The following is a 13912-nucleotide window of genomic DNA, read 5'->3' on the forward strand; positions in this document are numbered from 1 at the left end:
GACATCACTTCTCATCTAGACAGGCTGGTAGATAGTGCTGGGGAGGAGGTAGCGGTTGTGGTGCATGTCAGCACCAACGATGTGGAAAAGTGTAGCCGGGAGGTCCTGGAGGCCACATTTAGGCTATTAGGTAGGAAGCTGAAAGCCAGGATCTCAAAGGTAGCGTTCTCTGAAGTGCTACCTGTTCCACACGCAGGGTCAGCTAGGCAGGAGGAGATCAGGGGTCTCAATGTGTGGCTGAGACGGTGGTGTAGGGAGGAGGGGTTAGATTCGTTAGGCACTGGGGAACGCTTTGGGACAAACGGGGCCTGTACAAGAGGGACGGGCTCCACTTGAACCAGAACGGAACCAGACTGCTGGTGTGTAACATTAAAAAGGTGGCAGAGCAGCTTTTAAACTGATCCCTGGGGGAAAGCTGACAGGAGCCGAGGGGACGAGGATGGGGAGGTTAGAGAACAACAAGGTAAAGAAAGAGTAGGAGAAGAAATTGGGAATGGTAGCATGATGGGATGTGATAGACGGTTTGGCACAATGAGAGAATGCTGGTACAAAGGAGCGAAAAAGTAGCCCATCCTGGGGCATTCCATGTACAAAAGCTTTTATGCAAATGCCCGAAGTCTCCGAGCAAAGTTGGGAGAACTGTAATGTCTGGTGACAAGGGAAAACATTGACATAGTGGACATAACGGGAACCTGGTGGAATGAGGAAAATGAGTGGGATACCGCAATCCCAGGCTATAAACTCTACAGGAGGGACAGGCAGGGGCGTGTTGGAGGTGGGGTGGCCATTGACGTTAAGGAAGGGATAGAATCCAGCAAAGTAGAGATTGAAGGCAGGTCAGACTCCACCGTAGAATCTCTATGGGTTAAATTACCAGACCTGAGGAGCGATGTAATACAGGGGGCGTACTATCGTCCTCCAGACCAGAAATCGGATGGGGACCTTGAGATGAGGAAACAGATCAGGAAGTGACAAGGAGGGACAGGGTTGTAATCATGGGGGACTTCAGTTATCCTCATATAAACTGAGTCAATTTGTGTTCTGGTCACGAAAAGGAGACCGGATTTCTTGACGTGCTAAATGACTGTGCCTTAGAGCAGCTAGTCATGGAGCCCACCAGAGGACAGGTGACTCTGGATTTAATATTGTGCGGTACGCAGGACCTGGTTAGAGATGTAAACGTTACTGAGCCATTGGGGAACAGTGATCATGCTGCGATGTGTTTCGACCTGCACGTCGGGGGAAGAATACCAGGCAAATCTCTCACAAAAACCCTTGACTTCCGATGGGCGGCCTTCCCTCAAATGAGGAGGCTGGTTAGAAGGAGGTTGAAAGGGAGGGTAAAAAGAGTCCAATCTCTCCAGAGTGCATGGAGGCTGCTTAAAACAACAGTAATAGAGGCCCAGCAGAGGTGTATACCACAATGAAAGAAGGGCTCGATTAAGTCCAGGAGGGTGCCCCCATGGCTAACGAGCCAAGTTAGAGAGACTGTAGAGGGCAAGGAAGCTTCCTTCCATAAATGCCCTAATGAGGAGAATAAAAAGGAACATAAACTGTGGCAGAAGAAATGTAAGAAGGTGATACTGGAGGCCAAGCGAGACTATGAGGAACACATTGCCAGCAGCATTAAGGGGAATAATAAAAGCTTCTTCAATTACGTTAGAAGCAGGAAACCCGCCAGAGAAGCGGTTGGCCCTCTGGATGGTGAGGGAGGGAAAGGGGAGATAAAAGGAGACTTAGAGATGGCAGAGAAATAAATGCTTTGCATCTCTCTTCACGGCAGAAAACCTCAGACAGATACTGCTGTCTAAACGGCCCCTCCTGACCGAGGAGTTAAGTCAGATAGAGGCTAAAAGAGAAAACATTACAGACCTAATTGACAAATTAAAAATCTATAAGTCTCCGGGTCCTGACAGCATCCACCCAAGAGTTATAAAGGACTTGAAGAATGCAGTTGCTGCTCTGTTGACTACAATATGCAACTTGTCCCTTAAAACGGCCACAGTGCCAGAAGATTGGAGGATAGCAAATATCACACCAATCTTTAAAAAAGGAAGCAGAGGAGCCCGGGAAACTATAGACTGGTCAACCTAATGTCTATTCCAGGTAAGATGGTGGAATGCCTCATCAGAGATAGAATCTGAAAACACATAGACGAACAAGCCTTGCTGAGGGAGAATCAGCCTGGCTTCTGTAAGGGTAAGTCTTGCCTCACAAACCTTTTAGAATTCTTCGGAAAAGGTCAACAGGCATGTGGATGTGGGAGAACCTGTGGATATTATACATCTGGACTTTCAGCAGGCATTTGACACGATTCCTCACCAAAGGCTACTGAGAAAACTTCACAGAAAATTAGAGGGCACATCCTCTCCTGGATTGGGAACTGGTTGAAGACCAGAAAGCAGAGATTGGTTGTCAGTGGGCATTCTTTACAATGGAGAGAGGTGAAAAGCGGTGTGCCCCAAGGATCTGTTTTGGCACTGGCGCTTTTCAACCGCTTCATAAATGACCTGGAGACAGATTTGAGCAGTGAGGTGGCTAAATTTGCAGACGACACAAAACTTTTCTGAGTCATGAAGACCAGAAGAGATTGTGAAGAACTCCAGAAGGATCTGTCCAAACTGGGAGAATGGGCAACAAAATGGCAGTTGCGTTTCAGTGTAACTAAATGTAAAGAAATGCACATTGGAGCAAAGTATCAAAGCTTCACGTATAGGCTGATGGGTTCTGAGCTGTCTGTGACAGATCAGGAGAGAGATCTTGGGGTGGTGATGGACAGGTCGATGAAAGTGTCAGCCCAAAGTGCAGCAGCAGTAAAGAAGGCTAATTCTATGCTTAGAATCATTAGAAAAGGTATTGAGAACAAAACGGCTAATATTATAATGCCGTTGTACAAGTCTTTGGTAAGGCCACACCTGGAGTATTGTGTCCAGTTCTGGTCGCCACATCTCAAAAAGGATATAGTGGAAATGGAAAGGGTGCAAAAGAGAGCGACTAAGATGATTACGGGGCTGGGGCACCTTCCTTATGAGGGAAGGCTACGGCGATTGGGCCTCTTCAGCCTAGAAAAGAGACGCCTGAGGGGGTCATGATTGAGACATACTAAATTATGCAGGGAATGGACAGAGTGGATAGAGAGATGCTCTTTACACTCTCACGTAACACCAGAACCAGGGGACATCCACTAAATCTGAGTGTTGAGAAAGTTAGGACAAAAGAAAATATTACTTTACTCAGCGTGTCGTTGGTCTGTGGAACTCCTTGCCACAGGATGTGGTGACGGCATCTGGCCTAGATGCCTTTAAAAGGGGATTGGACAAGTTTCTGGAGTTAAAATCCATTACGGGTTACAAGCCATGTTGCGTATGTGCAGTCTCCTGATTTTAGAACTGGGCTATGCCAGTGATCTGGTGTACTCCCCTGGGCATTTGGTGGGCTGCTGTGAGATACAGGAAGCTGGACTAGATGGGCCTATGGCCTGATCCAGTGGGGCTGTTCTTATGTTCTCAACCTTGGAGTTGAAATGCGCTTGCCAAGGGAAGAGAGGAAGGACGTTTTTGTGGCCACCACCATGCCTCTGGAGCAGGGGTGCCCAAACCCTGCCCTGGGGCCACTTGTGGCCCTCGAGGCCTCTCAATGTGGCCCTCAGGGAGCCCCCAGTCTCCAATGAGCCTCTCGCCCTCCATAGATTTGATGGAGCCCACACTGGCCCAACATAACTGCTCTCAGCGTGAGGGCGACTGTTTGACCTCTCGTTAGCTGTGGGATGAGGGCTCCCTCCACTGCTTGTTGTTTCACGTCTGTGTTGCAGTAGCAGCAGCAAAGGAAAAGCCAGCCTTGCTTTGTGCAAGGCCCTTTATAGACCATTCATTCATTCATATAAGTTCATCTTTAATATAGTCATTTATGTAAACTTATATTTACATAAGTTTACATAACTTCAGCTGTCCTACTGAAGCATGCCTTTGGAACTACAACAGAAGGCATCTATCTCCGGACCAGATCAGACGGAAAGCTCTTCAACCTCTCCAGACTGAGAGCAAAATCCAAAGTCCAGCTGAAATGTCTGCGTGACTTCCTCTTTGCCGACGATGCAGCTGTCACTACCCACTCTGCCAAAGATCTCCAGCAGCTCATGGATTGTTTTAGCAAGGCCTGCCAAGATTTTGGACTGACAATCAGCCTGAAGAAAACACAGGTCATGGTTCAGGATGTGGACTTACCTCCCTGCATTACAATCTCTGCGCATGAACTGGAGGTTGTCCATGACTTTGTGTACCTTGGCTCAACGATCTCCGACACTCTTTCTCTTGATACCGAGCTAAACAAACGCATCGGTAAAGCAGCTACCACGTTTTCCAGACTCACAAAGAGAGTTTGGTCCAACAAGAAGCTGACGGAACATACCAAGATCCAGGTCTACAGAGCTTTCGTCCTGAGTACACTTCTGTACTGCAGCGAGTCATGGACTCTCCGCTCACAACAGGAGAGGAAACTGAATGCTTTCCACATGTGCTGCCTCCGACGTATTCTCGGCATCACCTGGCAGGACAAAGTTTCAAACAACACAGTCCTGGAACGTTCTGGAATCCCTAGCATGTATGCACTACTGAAACAGAGACGCCTGCGTTGGCTCGGTCATGTCGTGAGAATGGATGATGGCTGGATCCCAAAGGATCTCCTCTATGGAGAACTCGTGCAAGGAAAGCGCCCTACGGGTAGACCACAGCTGCGATACAAGGACATCTGCAAGAGGGATCTGAAGGCCTTAGGAGTGGACCTCAACAAGTGGGAAACCCTGGCCTCTGAGCGGCCCGCTTGGAGGCAGGCTGTGCAGCATGGCCTTTCCCAGTTTGAAGAGACACTTGGCCAACAGTCTGAGGCTAAGAGGCAAAGAAGGAAGGCCCATAGCCAGGGAGACAGGCCAGGGACAGACTGCACTTGCTCCCAGTGTGGAAGGGATTGTCACTCCTGAATCGGCCTTTTCAGCCACACTAGACGCTGTTCCAGAACCACCTTTCAGAGCGCGATACCAGAGTCTTTCGAGACTGAAGGTTGCCAACTAACTGTAAACTTATGTAAATTTATTCGAATTTTAAATGTAAATTAATTCTTTTTTCCCCCTTGGCCCCCGACACAGTGTCAGAGAGATGATGTGGCCCTCCTGCCAAAAACTTTGGACACCCTCGCTTTGGAGGAAGTACTGGCCAGTTGGTTGTCTCTGGGGTTGGGGAAGGGGAGCCTGTTTGCCATATATGTGCAAAATTGCCTTTGGGAAGCACATCACGGAGCCTATTTGAGTTCCATTGCAGTAGCGAGTTTATTATTGCTTCATGTGGATCTCTGTGTTGTTAGTGATCTCTGTCCAGTGATGTGGTGTCTGTCCAGATGGTTCTTTTCTTTGTGTCTCCGTTGCAATCAGAAGTGTCTGCTGCTCTCCCCCCCCATCGAGCTATGCAGTGACTGACTTTGGAAATGCTATCTGGTTTCCAGCAGGGCAGCCTCTGCTAGGGTCACATCACTCTGGTTCTTGAAGCCCGCAGCTGGAGCACAACTCCACAAAGCGCTGCTTTTGACTGTGGCAGCCTCAATGCTTTGGACCTTCAAAGGGGGGAGGGCTGCTTTCTTTGGAACTGGTAGCAGAGATCCTCTTTCCCAGTGTGTCCTGGCCTGCGGAATTGGGGCAGGGGAGGAAGAGGGGGACGTGTCTTATTGTGGATGACTCTCTCCCCCAGGAGGCCTGGCTACTCTTGAGGGCAGGTGAAGCCTGCATCCTTTTCTGGTCTTTTGCTTGTCCAGGGGTGTGGAGTTGGCCTTCTGAGGGTTGAGTTGCTGCCTGCTGCTGCTCCTCTGCATTTTGTGCTTTTCATTGTGTATGCCTCCAGTCAGCTTGCAGGAAGGCAGCATAGCAGCCTTTGTAACCTGGGTGGGTGGGGGACTGTCTTGGGGACAAGAGCCAGTTGTCTGAGGGAGCTGGGATGTGCTCTTGTCCTCTGGTGCAGTGGGCCTGTCATGGCTGTGAACATTTCCAGACAGGAACAGACTGTGCTGTTCTGAGTCCTTCTTGTAAGGTCTTCCTGTTTGTGAATTCTTGCAGAAGTATCACTCTCCGGATGACGGCTCCCCATCGCCTTCAGCAGAGCAGAGCTCCTCTCCCCAGGTGCCCAGTGAGGTGACTGCTCCAGAACTTGTCCACGTATCCGAGAAGAACCTCTCACAAATTGAAAGTGTCCATGGCTTTGTTTCTCACGCTCATATTTCGCCAGTCAAGGTAGGGGAATCTTTTATTCTTTCCAAAACAGTTGGGGTTTTGTGTGGAACTTTTTTGCGTTACACTCTTTACACTGATCACAAAATAATTCTCCTTTTGGCTTCCTGAGTCCTGACACTTCTGCTTATTGTTCAGTTCCCGTGATCTCTGGGAAACTATAGAAGCGAAGCTGTTTGCTGCAGTGTGTGAAGGTGAAACTTTGACGAGCAGAGGATGGGATGATTAATGGAATGACGATGAGATTAGGAAAGCAGGGGGATCGTACGAGGACAGTGGCTTCGTGCTCAGAAGTTTGCTGCGGATGAAGGACTGGTTTCAGGTTCTTGGGTGGATAAGTGGATGGCCTTGTGACTATGTTAGGTTCTACTTTCGCTTTTTAGCCTGGAGAATAATAATAATAATATAATATACAGTATTTATATACCGCCTTTCTTGGTCTTTATTCAAGACTTTATTCAAGGCGGTTTACACAGGCAGGCTTATTAAATCCACGCAGGGATTTTTACAAATTGAAAGAAGGTTCTCTCTTTCAAGAACCACCACATTCAAGCTGTTACACTCCGATCTGGTTTAACATTCTGGCCTCCATCCTCCCACGCTCCGAGCAGATGGAACAGCTCAGCTGCAGCTTGCCAGCTGCTTCAAGGTCGCACGGTGCCGGTGGCCTCGAACTGGCGACCTTGTGGATGTTAATCTTCAGGCAAATGGAGGCTCTACCCTCTAGACCAGACCTCCTGCCCTGAGAAGAACAGACTCGGGAGACAGGATGATGTGCAGCACCTTCAGGGACCTGAAGGGCTCTCACATAGGAGGAGGGGGAGGGCTTGTTCTGAGTCTGGGCAGTTTTCACGATGGAGAGACGTGAAAAGTGCTGTGCCCCAAGGATCTGTCCTGGGACTGGTGCTTTTCAACCTGTTCATAAATGACATGGAGTCAGGGATACGCTGTGAGGTGGCCAAGTTTGCCGGTGATGCTAAACGTTTTTGATTGATGAAGACAAGAAAGGACTGTGAAGAGCTCTGGAAGGATCTCCCCGAACTGGGAGAATGGGCAGGAAAACGGTACAGTGGGCTCTCCTTATCTGCAGGGCTGGTTCCATCCCCCTTCCCTCCGTGGATAAGGAATTCCACTGATGCTGAGGTCCACTCCTGAAGTAAGCTGCCTTAGAATGCCAGGTGAAAGGAGTGGCAACAGGATACGGGTGTCTTGTTGTCTTGTGTGCTCCCTGAGGCATCTGGTGGGCCACTGTGAGATACCGGAAGCAGGACTAGGTTTGTCCTGGGTCTGATCCATCAGGGCTGTTCTTATGTTTTGAGATGACAGAGGTGTGCACTTTGTTCCCGCATAGGAATGCATGAGCTGCAAATGACAGAAGAGAAAGTATTTGAATCTTTGTCGTATTTTCAAGATATGGGAGGAATTACCCCTCTTGTGCCTCACGGGCCTCCCTTTAGCTGTGCCGCTTCTGCTGAGGCAACATTTTGCAGCTCAGGTGTTCTGCAAGGTGGTGCCTCAGCAGAAGTGGCACTCTGAGAAGGTGACCCGCATGATGTTTGGGCTCTCAGAGCGCCCCTCTCTCTCACTCCTGATGGCCTGCCTCTTCCCCCATAGTGTTCCTTGCCTTCTGAGGCCTCTCCTTCCCAGAGCCTCTGCAGAAAGTGCCAGTTATCACATGGGCTAGATCAGGGGTGCTCAAACTTTCAACTTTAGGGATGCTGGACCTTTAACAAGTGTATAGAAGAGAGAATTGCAGCAGGTGCAACTTGTCATCCCACAGATGACAAGCTGCACCTGCTGAAATTCTCTCTTCTATACACTTGTTAAAGGTCCAGCATCCCTAAAGTTGAAAGTTTGAGCACCCCTGGGCTAGATAAAGAGCATCTGACCCAGCGACCTGCTGACTGACACCCCTGGGCTAGATGACCCAAGATGCCTTCCGCCTCTCTCAGTCTGTGACATCTTGTGGTAATGAATTTTACAGATTGCCTGTGTGACGGTGTTTCTCCCTTGCCCATCCTGGCAGTCCATTTCCTTGTATGACCCCTTGTTTGAGTGTGTTTAGAGGAGGGAAAAAGCTTTCCTCTTCGTGCCACGTGCAACCAAAGCCTCCTTCAGTGAATTGCCTTCTTTACATCACAGGAAAGATGCACCGGCCCCCTCTGGTCATTCTGGGAGTTCCCTTCTGCAACTTTCCAGCTCCACTGTGTCCTCCTTGAGGTGTACCAACTAGAACTGCACACTGCAAACGGGCTGCACCACAGACCTCTGTGTGAGCCATATTATATGGGCCGTCCTGCCCATCGTTCCTCTCCTAAGGGGCCCCTAGCAGGGCCTTGGCTGCTTTCACTACTGCTGTGCAGTGAATCGGCGTTTTGCCTGAGCTGTGTGTCGCTGTCCTCAGATACTTTTCCTGGCTCATCTCTGATTGCTGAGACCCCATCTGTGCATATGTGAAATGGGGAAATTTTGCCCCAAGTTTTTGCTCATCACTTGGACATTTGTGGATATTGAACCAGATTTGCCTTTGGGTTGCTCATCCATCCAGTATGGAAAGGTCCTTTGGGAGCCCTTCACAGTTGGTGCTGAGTTTTAGCAGCTGGATTAGTTTGGTGTGTTCTGCCTCACTGCCTTCCCCAACTCCAGGTGCTTTATGCACAACTTAGGAAGCTCCAGTCCAAATCCACGAGGAATCTTACTTCTTAGTTCAATCCAGCCTGGAAAATGGCCATTTATTCCGTCTCCTGGGTTCTTTACCTTCAATCAGTTACCTATCCAGAAAAGGACCTGCCTCTTAGACGAGAACCAACAGCCCAATCTACCGCAAATTTATGTGGAGCAATGCAGCAGTGCCAACATGCTGTCCACTGCCTCCCACAGGGGAATTTTGGCTTTGGGGGGGCCTCCTCAGGGTAAGAGAATATTTGTTCCCTTGCCTTGGGGTAAGCCCCTGTGGGCCCAGTGGGTCAACTTGGACCTACGCCAGTGATGACCCATGAAGGCGGATCAGGCCCAGGGAGGGAGTCTGGATTGGGCGGACCCTCTTCCCCTTTTGGGGCCGGATCCACCCCTTCCTTGCCACTGTCACCACCCCATTCTGCCCAGCTCCTTACCTGAGCACGACATTCTCTTTCTGCTTTCTTCTTACCAGCCTCCTAGTTTTTGAGAAGTCTAGAATGTCTGTGCTGGATTTCCTGGGCAGCTTTTCAGTAGAGATGGGTTTGGGCAGCACTGTGGCCACTCCTGTTTGTCCAGTAGCACCTGAATATGCCTGAGGTGTTCTGGGCATCATGTCATGATGAGACCACAGCACCTCTCCTCTGGTCTCTCCAAGGCCAGGGTCATGTGTTGCCCAAGGCCACATGTTGCCTGTGGTTTCCAAGCACTAATGAGGTTCCTACCACCCAGCCATACCTAGCCCTGAAGAAGGCCTGCAGCTCTGCTTGGCCCTGTGTTGGGGCCGCCAGGAAGGGGAAGAACCTCTGTGGTTCTCTTAGGAGTCATGCAGGCTGCAGGCAGAGAAGGAAGGAAAGGACATGGCTGCATTTCCTGTGGTAGAATGTGGGTGGCAGAACAAGTCTGATTTCCTCAGGTGAACCCTTCTCTGAGGATGCAGCAAATTGCAGAGTTCAGGTAGCTAGTTCAGGAAAGGGTGCAGGAAGGATCAGCTGTGGGGTGGCAGAGGCTGTGCTCCTCTGTCAGTGATGGACAGCATTTGATTTGTGTTGAATGACACAAGTCAGGCAGCACACAACAAAACAGCAACCGTTGAAGTAACAGAACAGGAGCAGTTGGACGCCACAGCCCGAGCAGCACTAGAAACAGTGGTTTCTGCAGGACTAGGAAGAATCGACCATTTGCAGGGCCATGACCTAGGCAGCAGGCAGGCCTCCCAGAGGGTGGGGATCAGGTCACAATCAAGAGGCCCCCCCGCCTCGCCCACCTCTTCTCTGACCACAGGCGCCCAGAGGGCCTCTGACAGTGACCTCCTGCAGGGGCAGGAAAACAGCAGGCCTTCCTGCAGGCATCAACCTGGGCGGGGGGCTTTCTTGGCACACTGGAGGCCGGGCATTGGTTCCAGTTTGGGCCCCCAGCAGCGCATTCACTGGAGCAGCCTCTGGTCTTGGCAAGGGAGGAAGCCCTGCCACGCTTTTGCTTGGCCACGCAGCTTTGGCCACCCCCTTACCACAAGGCCCACAAACTGGGGTTGTGGCCTCCTGTGCATCTGGGAGAAGAGAGAACTGCAGCAGGGGCTCCTGCCCTCCCACCGTGGGATTTGTTCTCAGTCAGGTATGGAGATGCGTCAAGAGTCTTAGAAATGTCCTGCTTCTGTGGGCTGGCGTTGGGCTGCTGCTCTCTGAGCCAGTTCCACATCCTCTTCTCAGCCATCGTCCAGTGAGTCTGCGGGCCTGAGGAGCTGCTGTCCTTGGGCGTGACGCACACTCAGCCGAAGTGGCCGCACCTTCACTTCTTTTAGTGACTTGTGCGCTGAAGTGGGTGTTCATTGAAAACTCTCTTCCAAACCAGCCCTCTAGGAAAAGGGCCTGAGCAGGTGTCCTGCAGGTGCGGAGCTGTCCGGCTGGACTCTGAGAGTGCTGACATTCAGTGGCCGTCTCCAGGCAGGTGTTGGGTGCTGACTTATACCTTGCATAAGTTATTGCTCCCGATTGGCTTTGGGAGGAATGTGTGTGATGCACCCCTCTCTTAAACAGCCTAATACTCATGGAGTCTCTGCCCCATTGCAGATCTGGGGTAAGTCTGTGATGGGCTGGACTGTGGCCACTAGGTGGCAATGTTGCCAAAGTAGATTTCCAGCTGCAGGCTTTGCGGGTTGAATGGGCAGCATTGCCAGGCTCCTGCAAGCCAGGCGCCACCTTATTCCCCATTCAGCACTAGACACCCCAGGTGAGTGTGGGGCACGTTTTCCAGGGGGTGCTGTTCATGTTGCCCTACAAGGCATCCAGGAATAGGACTCCATCTTCTTCTAGGCTCTGTGGCTTGAAAAGAAATGGCAGAAAGTGTCCCTGCTGGAGGATAATGCCACAAACAGATACCCTGCAGCAGCAGCAGGGCAAATACAGCCGCGGTTCTCCGTGGGGCGGGTGGGGGTGGTGATGGAAGTGCCTGAAGGATTTCCTGGTGGTCCTTGGGGAATTCTCTGAAGCCCTGATGACCTTTGGAACACACAGATGATTGGGGCCTTGGCCATGATTCCCTCTGTGCGCAAGAGCCTGTGTGCTTTCCCGCTGCCCAGGAATGACAGCTCGAGCGCCCGTCAGTCCTGCTGGAGATGCGTCAAGTGGGGAGATCCAGAGAGCTTTGGGAAGGCCCTGCAGGCTCAGGCGTCCACCTTGTCCCCCGCTTGAGAAGCCCACAAGCGCCCTGGCTGGCACTCAGGCCTGTGCTTCTGAACCTGGAGGCAGCAGTCGGCCATTGTGACTAGTTACCCTTGGCAGGTCCCTCATCCTCCGTTAATTTTGACCTTTTGAAGCTGTCCAAGCTGGTGGCTGTCGCCGTGTCTTCCAGTCGTGGTTCCGTAGATTAAAATGGATACGCTGTGTGCAGAAATGTTTCATTGGTCTGTCTTAAATCTCCTGACAGTTGGCTTATTGGGTGACCCTGGGCATGGGTTCTGCGTTTTGGTCAAGTTCCCAGTGGCTGACTGGCAACAAAGACCCGTTTCTCTCTCTCTCTCTCTCAGCCTTTCCCACGCAGGCACATGATAAACACTCACTGGTCTCACTCCCAGGCTGCGTGCCGGTGAGCTCCAAGATCACCCCCGCCCTCGAGTTGAGCTGTGGTCCTTGTCCTGATGGCAGTGGCGGAGTGGACTATGCAGATTCCCTGGGTAGCCCTGCCCAAGAGAGTTGGCTTGTTTTTGAGACTGGAGCGGCTGGGCAGTAGGGCATGCTTGGGGCCCCTCCCTCCCCTGAGAGTTCCTGTTCTTCACTTGTCAAAATGATACCCAGTTCACTGTGTGCTGGGGAACATCTGTCCATATGGTGCAGTGGTGACCCAACTGAGCCTCAAGCACACGCACATCCCTGCCTTTGTGCAAGTCACTCTTTGTCACTTTGCCACTGTGTCCAGACTAACCAACCAGGGTTAGCTCTGTCCCTGCTAGTGAAGGCCTTGGATCTGGCATGCCTGCCTCTGTAGCATCTTGAAAGGGCAACTCTTGCCTCTTTCCTAGTATGTGAGGGGCATGCCGTGGGCATGGCAGAAGCCCCGCTGTCTGGTGGTGGGGTGTGTTGGTGTCCGTTGTGGGTCCTGCCCATCCTGCTGGCAGAGAGGCATGCAGTTGGTCTTATGTCCGCAGACACCCCAGGAGCCAAAGGGCTGAGTATTTTCCCATCACTGTTCAGCCTCTGGTGGGAAGGGGGCGTTGGGATGACAGTGGGGGCACTCCTGTTGTCTGCCTTGCTGTCCCTGAAGGGGGATGTGATTGAGACTTACAGAATTTTGCAAGGGCTGGACGGAGTAGATAGGAGATGCTCTTTTCCCTCTCACACGGTACCAGAACCAGGAAACATCCACCAACATTGAGTGTTGGAACAGACAAAAAATTTCTTTACGCAGCGTGTAATTAATCTGTGGAACACCTTGCCGCAGGATTTTGTGATGGTGTCTGACCTCAATGCCTTTCAAAGGGGATTGGACAGATTTCTAGAAGAAAAGTCCATCACAGGTTACAAGCCATGATGGGCATGTGCAGCCTCCTGGTTCTAGGAGCATGCTGTCTCTGAAAGCAAGATACAAGGGAATGGCATCAGGATGCAGGTATCTTGTTGTCATGTGTGTGCTCCCTGAGGCATCTGGTGGGCCACTGGGAGGTGCAGGAAGCTGGAGTAGATGGGACTCTTTGACCTGATCCAACGGGGCTCTTCTGATGTTCTTATGTACTCCTCTCAGACTTGACCAAGGAAAGGTGTGGAGCGGGGGCAGGGGGGATGACGACTACAAATAGGAGACTCCTGGTTACCTTCCTTCACTGGGGATCGTGTTCTCCCTGAGTCCCAGGCCCCAGGAGTGTCACTCGGTAGGTCCGTCCTTACCAGAATTTGCACCCCCTTCTCTCTCGCCTTCGCCACTGCAGAACTGTGAGCTGCTGAGACTTGCTTCACACAGTGGTGGGGGCATTCTCAGAAAGCTGACCCAGACAGCTTGAACAGCCCAGGCTTCTGGCCACGCCTATTTCTGGTGGGTGTCTCTGGGAGTCTTCTGAGTCTGCCTAACTCCTGCTGAGCCCTTAGCTGGAGTGGTGTGTGGGGCCTTTGTGCAGCAGGGACAGAGCAAGCAGAAGAGGGCGAAGGAACAGAGGAGGCTGCTGGGGCTCCAGCAGGAAGGCGCTGGAACGAACCATATTGGTTCTGCCTTTCCATTGGACCATTTCAGTGACACGGAGAGGGGGGATTTGCTGCATGGGTAACAGTCTATCCTCCTTACCTACTTGACCCAGGCTTTGCACACTGGAGAGGACACTGTTCCAGAACCACCATTCAGAGCGCGATACCAGAGTCTTCTGAGGCTGAAGGATGCCAGCAACTGCTGGGGCTCCACCCAGTGGTGGTACCATATGGTGGGTCCTCCTTATCTGTGGGTGGGTCCGACTCCACCGTAGAATCTCTGTGGGTTAAGTTACCA

At 51.3% G+C, this 13912-nt stretch overlaps 1 protein-coding gene across 11 annotated transcripts in view; it reads left to right on the top strand.

The window, feature by feature from the left end:
- Positions 1 to 13912, top strand: part of DLG1 (discs large MAGUK scaffold protein 1) — a 157931-nt gene that overhangs the window by 29898 nt on the left and 114121 nt on the right. For all 11 annotated transcript variants that reach the window (XM_066622541.1, XM_066622543.1, XM_066622544.1 and 8 more), the window contains exon 4: positions 6098 to 6271. In XM_066622541.1, coding sequence (XP_066478638.1) covers positions 6098 to 6271 — 174 coding nt within the window. The remainder of the gene's footprint in view (positions 1 to 6097; positions 6272 to 13912) is intronic.

The sequence above is a fragment of the Tiliqua scincoides genome, chromosome 3 (assembly GCF_035046505.1).
Source record: "Tiliqua scincoides isolate rTilSci1 chromosome 3, rTilSci1.hap2, whole genome shotgun sequence".
NCBI lineage: Eukaryota > Metazoa > Chordata > Lepidosauria > Squamata > Scincidae > Tiliqua > Tiliqua scincoides.